The sequence below is a fragment of the Equus asinus genome, chromosome 8, assembly GCF_041296235.1.
Source record: "Equus asinus isolate D_3611 breed Donkey chromosome 8, EquAss-T2T_v2, whole genome shotgun sequence".
Taxonomy (NCBI): Eukaryota; Metazoa; Chordata; class Mammalia; order Perissodactyla; family Equidae; genus Equus; species Equus asinus.
In genome coordinates, this window is record NC_091797.1 from 52349018 (window position 1) to 52368249 (window position 19232).

Genomic DNA, 19232 nt, shown 5'->3' on the forward strand with positions numbered 1-19232 from the left:
CGCCCATCTTCCTCTACTTTCTATGTGGGATACCTGCCACAGCATGGCTTGATGAGCAGTGCCAGGTCCGTGCCTGGGATCCAAACTGGCACACCCAGGGCCGCTGAAGTGGAGCATGCAAACTTAACTGCTGCGCCACGGGACTGGCTCCTGCCTTCCATTTTTTTCCTCCCCACTGCAGCCACCTTCCTTTCACAGGAAGCCAGAGAGCAGTTATTACCTGGCTAGGAATCAAATACCATATTCCTCAATTCCTCTGCATGAGCAACTTGGACATGGTTTCCTGATCTCCAGAAATTCTCTTATTTTTGGCTCAAAAGAAGGGTGTTTCCAGAATATACTTGAAGAAGGTAGAAAATATATCTTCTTCTTTGCCCTGGTGCCTGCTTAGTTTGGTCACTAACATAGAGTCAACTCTTAAGCACTCAAAAGAAACAGCATGGTATCCTCGGCTGTGGAGTCAAATAGATCTGGATTTAGTTTGCAGCCGCAGCTCTTAAGTATTAAGTTTCCTTACCTTCTCTGAGGCTCTATTCCTATCTATTAATGGAGCTACCTTTTGGTACTGTTGTAAGGATTAGAGATCATATATAAAAAATTCCTTGTCCATAGTGCCCATCCATTAAATGGTAACTCCTGCTGCTGCTTATTCTCATTCAGATTCCAAGAATATGTGCTAGGCACTTAAGAGAAATCAGATTCCATTTGAACACCGAATGTACATGTCCAGATAATCTCTTTTGGATAGGCATAGAAACATAGTGATGTTATTTGTGTCTGTAATGATAAATGGAAGTGTAAGGGATTTCATGGTCTTATGAAACTAGAAAATCTGAATTTGCAGGCACGTAATTTGTAACCTCACGTTTCTCCCTGCAGATTCTTCTGTGGTGCTGGAATCCTGTAGATCACATGCAGTCTGTCTGCCAGCCACTTATTATAAACAGCCAGCTCATTCCTAATCTTTTCTACAGGAAAGGATTCACCCTGAGCTAACATCTGTTGCCAATCTTCCTCTTTTTGTTTCTTCTCCCAAAAGCCCCAGTGCATGGTTGTATATCCTAGCTGTAAACCCTTGTAGTTCTTCTGTGTCAGCCGCTGCCACAGCATGGCACCTAACAGACAGGTGGTGTGGTTCCATGACCAGAAAATGAACCTGGGCCACCGAGGTGGAGAGCGTGGAACTTTGACTACTACACCATCAGTGCTTCTCAGCTCATTCCCAGTCTTGTTCTGCTCCTTGAGGCCCTCTTGAGACAGTTCTTACCTCAGTCTCTTGGATTTGAGGTGTTTCCAGACTTCAGATCATCTTAAATGTTTGTAAACTGTAGAGTCCTGGGTCCCATCCCTAGTCACTTTGATTCGGAAGAGAAAAGATGGGCCCAGGACTTTTGATTTTAAGAGACCCCCAAGGTGATTCTGATGCAAATTGGTACATTTTTGATAAAATACTGCTTTGGTTTTTCCTGCACATAACCCCGCCTTCTTTCATTCTCTCCTCCTTTGGGCTTTTAAAATATTGTCTCTTTTGTTTATTTCTTTTGGGTTCTGATCCTGTCCCCTGCTTCTACTCTAACAACATCCCCTTCCCTTTTTCCCATCACCAGAGTTATTTTTAGAAAGCCTTCAAATAATCTTTGTTTCAATTAACTACATGTAATTCATACAACTGGTAGTTCTTTATGTAAGTCACATAATTCCCATGATTTGTGTTGACAGGGCTGTCAAGAAGTGTGAAAACATTTCGTTAATAGAACCTGTATGTCCAAGGTTGTTCTCTTCTGTTTCCATGCCTCTGTAGTGTTTGATTATCTAACAAGACATAAAACACATATTTTGTTATCATTAAATTTCGTTATTAAATTTAGGATCCCACCACCTGGAATGGAAACCCACATACCGGTTCTTTTCCTTGATTTGAACGGTGAGTAGACACCTAACGTTCCAGGAGTTATCATGTTTAGTTAAAGTTTGTAATCTGTTCAGACCCACATTATTGTGATCCTTAAATCACTTTTGTAATCACTCATATGCCGTATCTAGGTGATATTTTCAGTCCAACCAAATATATGTCACCATGACTTGCAGAATCACTAGAAGAGAGATGTGGATATTTAATTGTAAAAAGAGAGCACTTGGGAGATTGAGAATTGCATACAAAAACATTAAAGCAGTTATTGCTCTGAAATGGTAACGGACCCAGAAAGTATCTGAGAAAGTAATCACCCTCAGAGACTCTGAATCTTTATGCTCTGCAAGGGCCTAGGAATCTGCATTTCTGACTAGTGCCCTTTGCTCCCCACCCCCAATAGTATTGATTCCAGAACATGATCACACTGTAAGCCTGTGTTAAAGGTTGTCCTTTCCTGTAGCAATTAGATTGAACCTGGGTGAACCTAGAACAATGGTTTTCAGTGTGTTTTAGCAGTAAAATCCATTTTCAAAAGGAAATTTTAAGTGGAACCCCAAGTGTAGAATACAGAAGCAGAGTTGCTGAGTTTGGTTATGGCATGCTCTTCTGGAGGGCCCTTGGGGTCCTCAAAACACAGCCTGAAAACCTCTCTTCTGGAGCTAAGACCAATCATGGATGAATAGAAGACACGGGGAGGTTGGCTTTGGCTCTTCATATGAAGAAGTTTTTAAAAGCCTAGAGGTAGACTGAGTGCCTCATGAAGTGATGAGTTGCCTGTTATTGGAGGTGTACAAGCAAAGGCTGGGTGACTGCTTACAGAGATTTGTGAAGAGTGAATCCCACATTGGGTAGAACATTGGAAGAAGATGATCCTTACCTTTCTCCTAAGGCTCAGAACTTTGATTCTAAATTGATAATTGAATTGCTCAAATCTCTAATTTAGTGTAAGTTATGCAAGTATGACAAACCTAACACTAGGTTACAGGAGGAATTATGAGAAAGCAGCAAAATTGTAAGGTGTGTTTACATAGTGAAAATATTTACTCTGAGGACTGTATATAGAATATATTCAGTCCATTTTATAGGAAACTCACAAAGGCACCTTTTTGGCTCCCAGAGTTGTTTCTTTAAAAGATAGAAGCTCTTGTGAATATTGGAGTCTATTTCAACTGCAGGATAAGAGATGAAAGAAAAAATTAAAATGCATTACACGTAAGTGTCATCATAGAAAGCACATTGAAAAATTTTTGATGCTTGCTTAGAAGCTGACTTTTCCCCCACTTTTGTTTCTGTGCCCTGGACTTGGTTAGCGGATGACCTCAGTGCCAATGAGCAGCTCGTGGGCCCGCATGCGTCAGGCGTGAACTCCATCCTGCCAAAGGAGCATGGCAGCCAGTTTTTCTACCTGCCCATCATAAAGCATAGTGATGAAGAGGTAATTGACCCTTAAGATTCTCTTAAAGGGACTCAGATTAGTGCAAATACCTGTGGGCATGTCTTCCTATTAGACTGCTGTAGTCTGCTTTGGGGAAGAGGACTGGGAACTTTAAAAAAATAGAACATGTGTATTGTCAAAAATGGTGAGGAAAAACAGCTATGATCCAGTAGAATTGCATTTATTCTCTTTCTCTAGTGTGTGATGTAAACTGCTGCGCCTGCGTTGTGTCTTGTTTCCGTCTCCCCCCCTTCCCCTACACCTAGGTTTCAGCCACAGCCTCCTGGGACTCCTCGGTGCATGATTCCATCCACTTGAATAGGGTCACCCCACAGAATGAAAGGATTTACCTAATAGTGAAGACCACAGTCCAGCTCAGCCACCCAGCTGCTATGGAGTTAGTATTACGAAAACGGATTGCAGCCAATATTTACAACAAACAGGTAGTAACGGGCCCTGATTCTGCTGTAGCATATAGGAGCTCGAAGTTTTTTCCTTCTCTCTATCATAAACTAGTGTTTTGTGGTCTTAGTACAGTGGATGTGCAGATTGTTACCATCCTGGCCAAGTTACAGTCTGATTCTCATTTATCCAAGATAAGGGGCGTTAGGGTAGCAGAGGTAAATGTGGTCCACCAAAGGACGCTTCCACCTCGACCAGTTGAGACCCATAATCCCAGGAGGCAGCAGAGCTATGACATTTCACTGTTCGAAGAAGGTTAAGTGCCAGGTCCAAGTGGGTTAGTGACAAACCCAGGAGCAAAGGCAGGCTCCAATAAATCCTGTGCTTCTGCTTCCCCAGATGTCATTTCAGAGGTGCTGAGAGCAGAACTGATCCTCTCCAGTTTTCTTCTGACAGTGCCAGGATAGATTGGTGAAACCCCGACAAGATCACAAAGAAGGCAGCAAATGAGAGAGGGAAACAACCACGAAAAACCCTGAATAGGCTGCAAATTCTGTAATCTAATACCCAAATGACAGCTGGACATTGTTGTCCCTCTGGGTTGGAGACAAGGATTTTTCAGTTCAACTTTTTTCTGTTTCGCTGGTATTGTGTGTATCCCAAAAACATAGTACTTGATAATGCTTTTACAATTTGTAAAATACCGAATAACATGTATATTTCATATCACTTAATTCAGCTTTCCTTTTCTACCAGAGTTTCACCCAGAGTTTGAAGAGGAGAATATCGTTGAAAAATATATTTTATTCCTGTGGCGTAACCTATGAAATAGTATCCAATATACCAAAGGTAAAATATATATTACCTTTTAAAAATTTCAGACTATAAGTAATGGAGAAATGTGATAATTCTCAAAAATTTTAAATCATTTTCTCACCACAATTTTGATAGAAATATTGTTCATATAAAAATATTGTAATTACCCCCTTGTCCCTTTAGGCAACAGAGGAGATTGAGGACCGGGAAACGCTGGCTCTCATGGCAGCAAGGAGTGAAAACGAAGGCACGTCGGACGGGGAGACATACATTGAGAAGTACACGCGTGGCGTGCTGCAGGTGGAGAACATTCTGAGCCTTGAACGGCTCCGGCAGGCAAGTCACTGTGAAATATGGGAACCAGAGGATGAGATCACCAGCCACCACCCCGGATGGACCAAGATGAATTTACTTATCAGACACCTTCTCTCTAAATCTATCAGAGAAGGAAAACTTGAGTAGCAGTCTCATTAGACTAAATCATCACTTTGGCAAAATAGTAACAAAAATAAATTTAACCACAGTTTATTGAATATCTCCTTAAGCACTGTGCCTAAGTAATTTAGATCCATTATTTCTTTTAATCTTCAAGATAACCCTGTGACATAAATACCGTTATAATCTCCATTTGTAAATGAGAAAATTGAGGCTGACAGAAGTTAGCTAACCTGGCCATGGTTACATAGCTAGGAAATGGTACAAAGTCGGGTGTAAACCTAAAAAGCTTGACTCCGAAGTCTGTATGCTTAACCACATGCTATTATTATCTCCCTAATTTTTGGACCCAGGGAACAACAGCAGGACATTCAAGTGAAAATAATCCACTAGGTAGTCAAACTATAAGACAGGAGATGCCATTCCGTAGAAACAGTAAGTGAAGTTATGGAGAGTATCTTTTGAGCAACAAGAGGACTAAGATTGGCATCTGTCAGACAAATCTTCCTTTGGTGGGAGTCCCACCTAAATTGCTGCCTGAGTAAAACTCAAACAGCATAAAAGTCAATTGTAGTTTTGCAGGGGAGATAATAGTTAGAGGTATTTCTTTTACATTTTCTCTGCCCACTTACATAAGAAAATCCATGATGTAAATGTCTTTAGTCCAAGAATTTTGCTGGTTTTATTTATGAAAAATGTTTTTGATAGATTAAGCAAAAAAAATTAGTGGGTACAATAAGATTCCAGTTTTTTAAATATGAGTGTGTGTGTGTAGGATTGCAGTGATCCTTACTTCTATATTTTCTAAGTCTTCAACAATAAACATAAATTCCTTTTGTCATCAGAGGGAAAAAAAATGTTATTTTCAAATTTACAGGCAGTCACAGTCAAAGAAGCACTTTCCACCAAAGCTCGGCACCTGCGGAGGAGCATCAGCACGCCAAATGTCCACAATGTGAGCGCACCCTTTCATGACGTGTCTCAGGGCCTGGGGGGGCGGCACGTGAGGCGGCCTGAGGTCGAGGTTTATGGGTGGGACTAGAACATACGGCGCTCGTGTGGGCATCCCCAAGTGCCAGGCTGCTCCTCAGTACTAGGGAGCGACCAGAGAACACAGTCACGCGTAATGTGACGGAGCCTTTAGTGGAATCTTACAAATTTCTATTCGTAAGTTATCTCCTTGAAAGAAGTTTCTTGAGACATAAATTGAACACAGTTACTTTAAGGATGGTAGAGTCAGCTAAAAACCCTGGCTGCCACGGCTGCTGGGTGCTGCTCTTGAGTCAGTTTCTATGCCCTGTTGTAGCTGCCCTGACAATATTACTGTGCTGCCCGTCAGGGTGAAAGGGCACCAGGCACCTCCATATGGACACTCCCATAGTCCCTGGCCTTTCCTTTGACCATTTTGATTATCTTCCTCAACCACTTCAGCTAGAAAATCCAATTGACAGAAACTGCTTCTAGTGAAGGGGGACACTGTCATGGGAGGAAAGGGCAGAAGAGCGCAGGGACCACATCAAAGCAGTCTGTTTCCAGAAGCAGCAGAGGGAAACTCAGATCCTCCCAGGGAAAAGCACAGTATTATTCACCTTCCTTCAGTTCTCCATAATTGTCAGAAAATGATTAAAAACATGGTGAACATTTATAAACCTTATCTTACAGTAGGCCAGAACGCAAATCCTAGCACATACCTGTAATCATTATCATACAGCTTACTTCTCCTGAAACAAGGCAATTATTAGAAATTGATAAGAGACGCATACAGTTTAAATTTTTAAAAGTCTTCTAATTGACTTAGGCATCAAAGAAGAGATCATAATGGAAATTAGGATGTATTTAGAAATAAATGATAATAAAAAATGGTACATGTATCAAAACTTATGGGATGCAATTAAAGTGGTACTTAGAGGGAAACTTAGCCCTAAGTACCCTATTATTCCATTTATATGGCAGAATACTAGAGAGTAGAGAAAATGAAAGAACAAAAGCTACAATTAGGAAATTTAGAGCTCTTAAATTAAAACGAAGAGTAAAAAAAATAAGGAGGAAAGCATTCTATGTTGAGAAGAAAGACCACCTACGAAGTATTCTACCTTCCCTTCCCCCCCCCAAAAAATTGAACCTAAATCTGATCGAGGGTCTAGAGCTAACTGTTAATATTTACAGGGGACAGAGGAAAATGTTAAATGACACCACAGGGATTTAATTAGCAAAATCCAGACTGTGGGAAACTTTACAGGAAAAATGACCTAGAGAAAAGGGGGAACTCAAATTAAAGGAGACTTATGAGATATATCTTCCAATTGCAGTGTATAAACTATTTTGATCCTGGTTCAAAATTAACCTTGAAAATGTTTATATGAGACATTTGAACACTGACAGGATATCTGATACTATTTGGAAAGCACTTAATTTTTTAAGATGTAATAATGGTATTATTGTTATAGTTTTTAAAAAGGGAAGGGGAACTTTTTAGAGATTCATAGAGAAATATTTATGGATAAAATTTTTTAAAGTTAGAAAAATAAAATCGATAAATTTTTTAAAAGAAAGTAATAAATGTTACAGCATAATTATAATAAATTCAGATAAAGAAGGAAATAATAAAGATTAGAACAGAGATGTATGAGATAGAAAACAGACAATAGAAAGAATCAACAAAGCTGAAAAGCAGATTTTTTTGAAAAGACTGGTCAGATGGACTGACTTCTAGTTAAGATTGATTGGGGAAGAAAAGAAAATATGAGAGAAGACACAAATATTATTGGAAATAAAAAGGGGCACATCACTACATAGAGAACAGAGATTTAAACATCATAAGAGTAAACCGTGAATAAAATGGACATATCCTACAAACTAAATCGAGAAGAAATAGAAAATCTAAATACAGTTATCACCTTAAAGAAGGTATAAATTCATAGAGAGAGACTATGTTCATTGATGGGAATACACAGTATCACAAAATTGGCACATCTGCTTAAACTGATCTGTGAATTCTCAACATAATTTCTTGTAGGATTTGATAAGCTGATTGTAAAATCCTTACGGAAGAGCAGATTTGAAATGCACATACCTTATCTACAGCCCAGAGAGTCTATGCCTTAATATACGCTCTAGAGATTCTCATAGATACACAGGATGTGTTTAGAACTAAATGATGCTGAAATAGTACATGTCAGTACTTCTTGGATGCAGCTAGAGTGGTACTTAGGGGCAGTAACAATAGCGTTTGTTTCATCATAGTTTATAATAGAAAAAAATTAGATTCAGCCTAGATGTCCACCTAGAATAGAACAAATAATTATCAGACTATTGAAGAATACCATGTATAGTAAAATGCCGCTTATATGAATTATAAAAATATACAAAATAATACTACATATTGTATATGCTTACACGTACATATATACATAGCCAGCCCTGGTGGTCTAGTGATTAAGATTCAGTGCTCTCACCACTGTGGCCCAGGTTCCTTTCCTGGTCAGGGAACCACACCAGCTGTCTGTTAGTTGTCATACTGTGGCGGCTGTATGTTGCTATGAAGCTGAAAACTGTGCCACCAATATTTCAAATACCAGCAGGGTCACCCACGGTGGACAGGTTTCAGTGGAGCTTCCAGACTAAGACAGACTAGGAAGAAAGACCTGGCCACCCACTTCCAAAGAAATGGCCATGAAAACCCTGTGAATAGCAGCAGAGCATTGTCTGATACTGCACCAGAAAGTCAGAGGATGGTGCAAAAAGATAGGGCAGGGTTCTACTCTGCTGTGCACAGAGTCACTAGGAGTCTAAATTGACTCGACCGGGGCTGGCCCGGTGACGCGGCGGTTAAGTGCGCACATTCCGCTGCGGTGGCCCAGGGTTGCCGGTTCGAATCCTGGGTGCGGATATGGCACTGCTTGTTAAGCCATGCTGTGGTAGGCATCCCACGTATAAAGTAGAGGAAGATGGGCATGGATGTTAGCTCAGGGCCAGTCTCCCTCAGCAAAAAGAGGAGGATTGACAGATGTTAGCTCAGGGCTAGTCTTCCTCAAAAATAAATAAATGAATAAATAAATTGACTCAACAGCACTAACAACGACATATATACATATGTGTGTGTGTATATATGTAAATAGTCAGATAAAACCTGTATGGGGATAATAAACTCCAAATTTAGGATATTGATTACTCCTGAGGAGGGAAGAAAGAAAGAAAGAAGGGGAGGAGAAGGTCATACAGGCTTCAACTGTATATGTGACATTATATTTCTTTATATGTATGTATAATTTATGTTAAATATATAAACCACACTGATAAAATGATTCATCTCTCATAGGTCTCCTCCAGTCGACCAGACCTTTCTGGCTTTGATGAAGATGATAAGGTGTGCACCTGTGCGCATGGCCAGATTACTAGCAGAATCTAAGTCTGGAAAGTTAGGGTATTTTGGTGTTTTTAAAATCTCTGGACTTCCCATCTTAATCTTATGCAAATCATGGTCTCCACATGTCCATTTCCAAGTTCAAATACTTGATGTGAAATTGCTGTGTACTCTGAGTGTTACATTGTTACTTAGCTTGGTACTTTCCATTCCAGGATAATACCATACATAATTGAATATCTTGGGTCTAACTCTAAATGATTTAAGAAGGTATTACACTCACCATAGCAAAATCAAAATTATTTCAAATGGGTAAAATTAGGGATTTAAAATTAAAGACATTTTACAACATCATCTTACTCAGCAAATATTTCTCAAACAGGTATGTAAGTTACTAAGCTAGGGGCTGTGAGTGATTCAAAGAGCATAAAGAGAGACTATGTCCTCAAGAAGTTTAAAATCTAGTCCTTGGAGGCAGTAAACTCCTGAGAAGTTGAAGTAAGATTAAATAAGTTTACGTGACACACAGGAGAAGTTTTCTCCCGTTAATATACCACTACTTATGCCAGATTGATACTTTCAAATCCCAGGTATATGTAGAGTAACCATACCAACTAGTTTGCCTGGGGCAGTCCCAGCTTATGCCTGTCACCCAGGGAAAAGTGCTAGTGGAACCATTTCACTCTGAAAAATGTTCAGTTCGGTCTTGAAATGATCCAATCGCCCTAGATACATACCAAATTCATAAAAGTGCCTGCCTCTGGAGAGAGAGACAGATGAATGGGACCTGTAGGGACTCAAAAAGGGAATTTCACTCTATTTGTGATGATTTTACTAAATCTTGAACAAATACAATAAAATATTAACATTTATTCACTCTAGGTATACCTTGGCTATGACAGTATTTGCCATATTATTCAGCACTTTTTCTACTTGTTTGAAGTATTTATAAGAATCAAGAAGAGCACATACTGCCATTAAAAAACAGAAGAAGAAAAAACCTCAAATCAGGGCTTCATTTTTTTTACTCATATTTTTACTTTGTAGGGTTGGCCAGAGAACCAGTTAGACATGTCCGACTACAGCTCCAGTTACCAAGATGTAGCATGTTATGGAACTTTACCCAGGGATTCACCTCGAAGGAGTAAAGAAGGTAGTGGTGAGATTGTTTTTCTGTGTTATTTCTTTCTAATTTCTTAAGGAAAGCATGAGGGAAAATTCTTTTATAGGTGGCATATAATAAGATAGGAAGCAGAGGGGCTGGCCCCGTGGCCAAGTCGTTAAGTTCACGTGCTCTGCCTTCGCAGCCCAGGGTTTCACAGGTTCGGATCCTGGGCACGGACATGGCACCGCTCGTCAGGCCATGCTGAGGCGGCATCCCACATGCCACAACTAGAAGGACTCACAACTAAAAATATATACAACTATGTACTGGGGGGCTTTGGAGAGAAGAAGGAAAAATAAAATCTTAAAAAAAAAAGGATAGGAAGCTGAAATTCTAGTTTGCTAGATGATCCAAAACTGTCTTCTTTAATAGAACCTGTCATGTTTACTTATTTGATTTCTTTTTGCTTTGTATCCAATATATCCTCCAAATAATAAAAATTGGCTTTTTGTGTAACACTTCAGAATTTTCAAATCATTTTTCACACATCATTTCCTGATTTTGAAGTTAGTTTTGAGAGACAGACAAATCTTAATACATTATGGTTAGACTTCATTCTTTCCCAAAAGAATATACACCTCTGTCATGTTTTTGTACTCAAGTTAAAGGATTTTTAGGAGACCATGTCTCTGATTCCTGAAGCAGTTTCAAAAAGGATAGCAGAAGTGAGTTTGATCAGTGACAATATTACTACCTCAATGTATAATCTCCGAGTGTCCTGAAGGGAACAGCATTTTTTGGATATGTAAATCAGTTCTATAACCTTACACCTCATGTGTTACCTAGCAAGTGTCATTGTACCAGTGAATTGAGAAGAAAATATAGAAGGAGGCCCAAAAAGGTAAGAAATGAATAAAAGCAAGAAAGAATAATTGTCCTTCCTTAGTCATATGGAGCAGGGTAGCTTGAGGAAAAAAGTGGCTTGTAAGAAAATTTGTACAGTGTTCATTCATTGAGTATTTTTTGAGCCTCTCCTTGCTGTATGCAGTGAAAGATGTAAAAATGTGCCATTCTAGATCTTAAAATCTAACTGTGAAAATGAGATATGTAGAAAATAAGATATTAAATGATAGAGTGCCAAAATGCACGTACAAATAATAAAGGCTTGAGATTTCAGAGAAATGGAAAAACAGCATGAGTTGAAATTGGTCTGGTAAGTGGCACTTAAGCTGGATCTTGAAGAGAAGATAGAAAATTTGGTTTCCGATTTCTTTGATGCCATCCAGCCCTCTGATAACTCTTTGTGACTTTGCAGATATATCTTCATTCTTGCCTACTTCTGTTTTACTGCTTAGCCAAATTTGCCTATTAATTTCTTTATTATTCCAGATATTCCTGTGGCTAGGTTATAACCTCACTTCCTGTGTGTTGGTTCAAGTGCTCTGGGCCTGTAAACCCATGCCTTTTTGTCTTCCCCAGGTTGCACATCAGAGAATCCTCATGCCTTAACAGTCAGCCCTTTTAAAGCATTCTCTCCTCAGCCGCCAAAGTTTTTCAAGCCCCTATTGCCTGTAAAAGAGGAGCATAAGAAAAGGATGGCTCTTGAAGCAAGGCCTCTTCTAAGCCAGGAGGTAAATGCTTGACTCATCTGTACCATGTAAAATAGCCGGAATTAAGTTGCCTGTGGAGAAGTAACAATTTGCATTAACAAGTCAGATGCTGCATGTCGACCTGTATGAGTTATCACTCTGGATCCTATTCTGGAATACCTCTTTCTCAAGTAGAATTTCTTATTTGTTGTTACTGCTGTTGTTTTCTTTGTGTTTATAGCTTCTCAACATATTTTTTATCTTTTAAGTGAGAAAGAGATGTTCCCTAGGTGTTTGGAAATATTAAAGGCTTTTATTTTTTTGGATTTGATAAAACCAATTATGCTATGTGCCATAGAATCTATGTAGTCTTGTCAAATTTCATCAGTAGTTTAATTCCAGCCTGCAAAATTGTTTGCTGCACTACTCACATGTAATAAAGGTGTTTGCATTGCTTTTCTAACTCGCACGCATTAATGTGTATTTTGGCTGTCGTCGTCTTCTGTGTGTGATGCATCTGTGTGTCTTAACCTTTGCAGAGCATGCCTCCATCTCAGGCACATAACCCTGACTGCATTGTACCCTCAGGAAGCAATGGCAGCAGCATGCCAGTAGAACACAATAGCAAACGTGAGAAGAAGATTGTAAGTTCTGGAACCATTTCTGTCATATTGCCTGGTGGTGGGTTTAAGGCCCTTTCACAGACAATCGTCCAAATACTTTAGAAGAAATTAAAATATGTATTGGGTCTTTGCTTTTTTAAAAAATGTGACCATCAGTAATGAAATTTTGCATGAACATGGCTATGACATAAGATTTTTCTCAGTGTTCATTTATTTTATTTTATTTTTTTGCTTAGTATAAATTTGCTTAGAAAAAGGGGAAAAGGCACTTCTAATGATTCTAGTCTTTAAAGGTGTAACAAAGAAATCATTTTAACTAATACGGCATCTTTCTAATGTGCCTGTACGTATTGCCCAGATTCTGAAGTTAATCTACCTAGAGGAATTGCACTTACTTGGAGTAAGTAATCATGCATTTAGTTGTGGGTATGTTTGAAAGCTTTTTTCGTGTTGCCTGATGCTATTGCCAAGTTCAGTAGTTTGTAGCCACACTACAATCCATCATCACCTGTCATCATCATCTCTGCATCTCAGGTAGCCTTTTTAAATTTGTTGGCCAAATATATTCCAACCACCCTCGTGTCAGACTCGCTTTCAGGATGGCTTATCTAAATTTTGCCACAGGTAGGTTGAAACTCTACCTGTAAAACCTCATTCTCTAGCACTTGGTTTTCAAATTACAAACTTGAGAAATAGTTTTTAAAACACTGTATACCAGGCACTTTGGATTACAAATGATACCTCAACTAAAAGGAAAAAAAAAAAACCTATATATTCTAAGGCCTGGAAAGAATTCTCTAATTTTGTGTCTAAACTTTCACTCTCCTGTGGCTTCCTAGACTTTGAAAAAGTAAAGCAGCTTGGAGCAAGAACGAGCAGCCTGATGTTTATGTCTGCATGTGGTCTGCTCTGTGGGCAGAGTGTGGGAAGTTTCTTTTCCCAGCAACACCATGTCAGATCCATTCCAAGGGCTCATTAGTTTGAGGTTCTTTAACGAGTCTAGAATATGCTGCTAATGCACAGTGTGTGAAACTAACTAGAACTTAATCTGGACGTTCAGCTGGCCAGTCTCCTGCATGCTTGAAGTTCTAGTGGATCTTAAGAAATGACTTTCTCATTCCTTCTGTCTACTGAGGGAAATGGCAAATGGCAAAGCACCATTTTCCCCTCACCACTTTGTCCCTCTCCCCCACTTTGCCTGTATGTTCCCCCATCCCTCTATCCCAAAGCCCCCATCCTAGCTCCTGCTGGAGAAGAGAGTACACATCAACAGCTACTCCTTCATCTCTACAAATCTTAGTAAGCTGGCCAGTCATTTACTTGACCACCCCCTGCTTAATTAATAAGGGCTGCAGCATGAGCTAAAAAAGGCCAAGTGGCTAGTTTGTTACCCCTTCAAATCCTCTGGCTCTATGGCCGATTGGGTCTGTCTGTCTATTCACATGGCACTCACCACCACAGTGCCAGGCACTAAATTTAAACATATTTTATCAATACCTTTTGGTAGAACACACCATCAAGAGACTGCTGGATGACTCTTCTGGGCCTGCCCAGCAGATGGTTTCACTGTTGTTAGATTTGACCTCATAGTTATTTTCTTTACTTTCCTTTTAATGTTTTTAAAGAAAACCCATCTCAGGACTTCTAGCTATCAGAGGGTAGGATGGAACCAGAATCTCCAGGCCTAGGGAGCCTCCAGCAACAGCTGGACTCCGTGTGATGGAACATACCGTGAAGCCACTAAGTAGAGTTTCCTGGGACCATTTTTCTTGCTGGGATCTTACGAGAGCGATCTGCCTCTACTCTCCATAGAAACCTGGCTCGCTGAGCACCCTTCATCTCTGAAACTGTCAAATTGTTTGATTCATTTCAGATAGCAGCTTTTCCAGATATTTTGTTGATTTTAAGGGTATTACTTGCTTGCTCTGAGGTTCTGGTTTCTCTTTGGGAAGGTTTCATTTTATTTCTCCCCTTATAAATGGATATAAACCGCTTTATTCCTTTGTTCCTTATTCACTTTCTTTTTCCATTCTTGAAAAATCGGTGAATTAGTGGTTCAGTCTGATCAGGGGTGTTTGAAATCATTTTTGAGAAGCAATATTGAGACATTGTTCCTTTCATTTTTTAGCACATCCAACTACCAAAGTAACCTGTCCTTTCACATAAAATATAGTAAATATAGTTATAGCTTCTTAAAGCAAGATTTTGTTGTCTGATCAATTTGGGAAGATCTACAAATCTGCTTCATGTCTTGTATGAATAAGATAAAGGCAACGATATGCCTTTCGAGCTTTATCTTTTTAAGTCGTGAAACAGAGAGAAGAGCAGAAAGAAAGTCATTCCTCCCTGTCTTAGGTCTTGCATAGACAGCATATGGTTTATTTCTCTCATTTTACGTAAGAAGAAACAAAAGACTTGCTGAGTGACTTGCCCAAGATCTCACAGTTATGAGAGTGTAGGAACAAAGACCCCATCCCTCAGCAGAATTGGGCTGACTCTGGTGACTCCAGGTGATCCCAGAAATAGTGCACTTTCAGTCACCCTTCTGCTGCTCTTTCTAAAAGGGCCTGCCCACACCTTAGTACCATGGACAGAAGTACTGGGGGACGTCCCTAATGCAGTCCTTCTGAAAACAGACCATCTCTCTGATGGATAACACAGAGCTGATTATAGTGGGAGTGGAAATGACTTTAACCAAGGGAAATTCCTTGCAGAGTCACTGCTTTAATGTGGGTTTTGATCCCTTGTTAAAATCAGGGTGTTTTATGGGCAAATATCAGTTGCATAAACTAAATCACAAAAATCAAATCATGAAGACTGTAGCTATCGAGAAGTTTGAGAACTTGACTCCATGCTCCACTTGTAGGTAGAGCTTTAATTCTTTTTGTCCTTAAGACATAGTGGGAAGGTGCTTAGTTTAGTCTCCTTTAAGATAGAATGATAAATAATATTTTTGATATAAAAAGTCTGCCTAATCAAATTCCCTGAACATATGGTTTAAACCCATTAAGTCGTCTCTTTTCCCCTCGAAAGCAATAACTCAATAAACTCTCAGTCACCTTTTACATGTTGGAAAATGTTTAATCTCTCTTCAGTTTTCTTTTTTCTGGAGTTAGTTATCCCCACTCCTTTAGGCTTCCTCTTTGGGTCATTGCCCCACCCCCCCAGCCCCATCCTAAGTGTATAATTATGTACTGATCCCTATTTGAACTTAATCTCTTGGGGTTTTTGTAGACTCTTCAGTTTTACTAAGGTCCTTCAGGAATAATTTTTTATCTTTGTGAGTTTGATAAATGTACACCTATTTCTACACATTGAACTCTTGATGGAATATTTCACTCAGCAAAGTTGTATTTTAGGATGACAGGCCTTTCCTCAGTCTTCAGAAGAAATAACGTCAGGCATAAAAAAGCCCCAAATTGCTAATCCTCATCTTCAAATTTGGTTTTCCTTGCAACAACTAACTTTTTAGTAATTAATTGCATCAGGGACTCGGGCTTGGGTAATTGTTTCTTTGCCAGCTTAAATCAAAAGGAAATATAAGAGATACAAACACTTGAAATTCAATTTGAGTCTAAACAAGCCAAGTAGAGAATCTAAAAAATATAGGCAAAGGCTACTGATTCAGACCACTCTGTCCAGTCTTTGCTCCTTTACAAACATTCCCCACAACCCCAGGGAATTACCCTCGACCCCAGCCCCTTTTTAACAACACCGCTCATTTTAGAGTGCAGCTGAAGAGAACATGGTGAGATTAGTGTTGCCAATAATTTTGTTTGGCTAATTTCTTGAACTTTATCACTGATATTTGATTTTCATCTTTGATTAATATCCAAGGAATTAAGACTGATGGTTTTAAATAATTCATATTCAAGTTATTTTAAAAACTAAAAAGCATTGAAGAGTATTAAGCTATTTTTTAGGTATTTAGCATCTTATGAGATGCGAAAGAAAATATTGCTATAAAATTCAGTAGAAGAAATTTATGTTCTTTTGTGAACTACCATCTGCCATATCTGTGGAACATGCTCTTCCTCCCCCTCCCAATCCTCTCTCTCCCCCCCACTTCTCCTCTCCCTCTCCACTCACCCTCTTTGAAATGAAACCTTAATACGTAAGGTTCATGTTTTGGTTCCAGGTCCTTACAGCCACCCTGTTGTTATACTGAATGTAATTTCCATCCACCCAAGCAGTGTCCAAGATTGTTATAAGAGCAAGAACCCAAAGTCTTAACTCCTGAGGGCAGGGACTATACTTGTTTTGGCTCAACATTGGTATTCCCAGTTCTTAGGACAATGACTGGCACATGCATAGTGAGTGCTTGATGAATATTTGTTGAATGAAAGTCACATTTTAAAAGAGAAAAGGAATATTGATAATGTCATTAGATGTTTATGAGATTAATTAGAAATGGCTAGATAGTGTTATTATTTATTTTTATTTGAACAGAACATACTCATATGTTTTACATTGTTTTCCACCAGATATAAGACAACCATTCATTCAGGGAGAGAGATTGGGGAGTTGATAACATCCACTTTTTCATATTTATCAATCTTTATAAACAGAATTCTAAAGATATTTGACAAGGGAGATTTTCATTTAAATCTCATTGTCTTCCTCACTGTATGGTCAAAACCTCTGTCCATGCCTCTCAAAATCCTTCTAGAAAACAGTAATTATTAGAGTGATTGTTAGTATTTTACAACCTTACAATATTTAGTATAATACTGAGAATGAATACTGAAATTGTGTTCTTTGCCCTTTTGCTGTTGGGTCTTTATTTTACTGTCCTTTCTCCCCATAAACTAGCTCAGAAACTTTTCACAAGTTACCTCATTTATCCATACCTGACTTCCCAAGGTGAAGATTGTAAGTACAAGTGAAACAGCGGCTTTTCTCTGCCTCTGGCTGTCCCTCTACTCATTTAATTAGAAAAGGGAAAACATCATAACTGAAAACTAATCATGAGTAACTGATTAAAAATCTACTGCACTTCGTTCCATGCTTTCTCTCAAACCAGGAGAGGAAAGGTTTTTAATTATTAGCATGGATTGAGCACAGAAGAAAAAAATCTCTTTCGTATTAGGTGATAATGGGTTCACAGATCTCTGAGAATAATGTACCTGTGTCCACAATAGGTGAAAAGATTTAACCAAACTCAGAAAGAAAAAAACCATTAAACATGTGAATGTGAATGCCTTTAATAGTAAAGTATTTAAAACTTGTCTCAAAATACAGTTGCTATAAGGAGCTAGTAACTGACTTTTGCTTCATTCCTCTAGGACTCTGAGGAGGAGGAAAATGATCTGGAAGCTCTTAACAGGAAGCTGATAAGTTCACAGCCTTATGTACCTGTGGAGTTTGCCGACTTCAGTGTTTACAATGCCAGCTTGGAGAACAGGGAGTGGTTTTCTTCTAAAGTAGATCTGACGAACTCAAGAGTCTTAGAGAAAGAAGTGTCCCGTAGCCCTACCACCAGCAGTATTACCAGTGGCTACTTTTCCCACAGTGCCTCCAATGCCACTCTGTCTGACATGGTGGTCCCTTCTAGTGACAGCTCAGATCAGCTAGCCCTTCAGACGAAGGATGCAGACTCCAGTGAGCATTCCGGACTGTCACATGTTCATGATTTCAGACCGTCCTCAAGCAAAGAGTTGACAGAACTAGAAAGAGGCTTGGTAAAGGATAAGATAATTATGGTGCCACTCAAGGAAAACAGTGCCTTAGCCAAAGGGAGTCCATCATCCCAAAGCATTCCTGAGAAAAACTCCAAAACGCTCCGTAGGACTGGCTCATGTTCAGAACAAGATGTGTTCTCCAGCAAAAATGGCCAACCAGCAAGAGAATTCTTCCCCAGGGAAGTGACCATAGAACACACCACAAACATCCTTGAGGACCATTCTTTCACAGAGTTCATGGGTGTGTCAGATGGGAAAGATTTTGACGGTTTGACAGATTCTTCTACTGGAGAGCTTTCAAGTAGGAGGAACCTACCAAATAAAACGGACAATAAAAGTATGTCAGATGGGCTGCAGGACCCTGGCCAGCTGCATTCCTCAGCAGAGAATGACCAGGTAATAAATTCCAGAGGCAGTCCTTTGGGTTTTGTGCTATCAGTGAGCATGCCTAGTTGTACACCAACCCCCAGAGGCCCTTCACCACAGTGACGTGGTAGAAGAGATTCATTCAGATGTTTCTGACAGGGAAGATGGACCCACTGGGGAGCCAGCTCACGTGCTACCCAGCTGGCTGACTGTGGGGAAGCAAGTCTGCTTGCATAGTTTGAGTAGGACTATGCAATATATAGGACCAGTGGCTTTTCTAACTGGCATATGGGTTGATGTTGAATTAAGCATTCACTTGGATAAGAATCAGTCAATTGCAGTTCATTCCCTGAGATGTTTAATTACTCGCTATCTGAAGGTGTTCTGGTAGCATCTACCATATTTCATCAAATCTGTGATTTCTTTGATTATTAGATGCACCATTATTTTATGTATCATTCAGAAAAAATACTTCCAGTTAAACTACATCACATCAGCAATTGTA

At 39.4% G+C, this 19232-nt stretch overlaps 1 protein-coding gene across 1 annotated transcript in view; it reads left to right on the top strand.

Moving 5' to 3' along the window:
* KIF13A (kinesin family member 13A) overlaps positions 1–18818 on the top strand; it is a 187105-nt gene extending 168287 nt beyond the window's left edge. The window contains 12 exon segments of the mRNA XM_070515598.1: positions 1869–1924; positions 3223–3347; positions 3614–3790; positions 4506–4598; positions 4749–4905; positions 5882–5955; positions 9319–9366; positions 10411–10516; positions 11948–12099; positions 12597–12701; positions 17966–18763; positions 18765–18818. Of these exon segments, the coding sequence (XP_070371699.1) occupies positions 1869–1924; positions 3223–3347; positions 3614–3790; positions 4506–4598; positions 4749–4905; positions 5882–5955; positions 9319–9366; positions 10411–10516; positions 11948–12099; positions 12597–12701; positions 17966–18763; positions 18765–18803 (1930 nt within the window). The 3' untranslated portion in view covers positions 18804–18818.
* Positions 18819–19232: the final 414 nt, after the last annotated feature.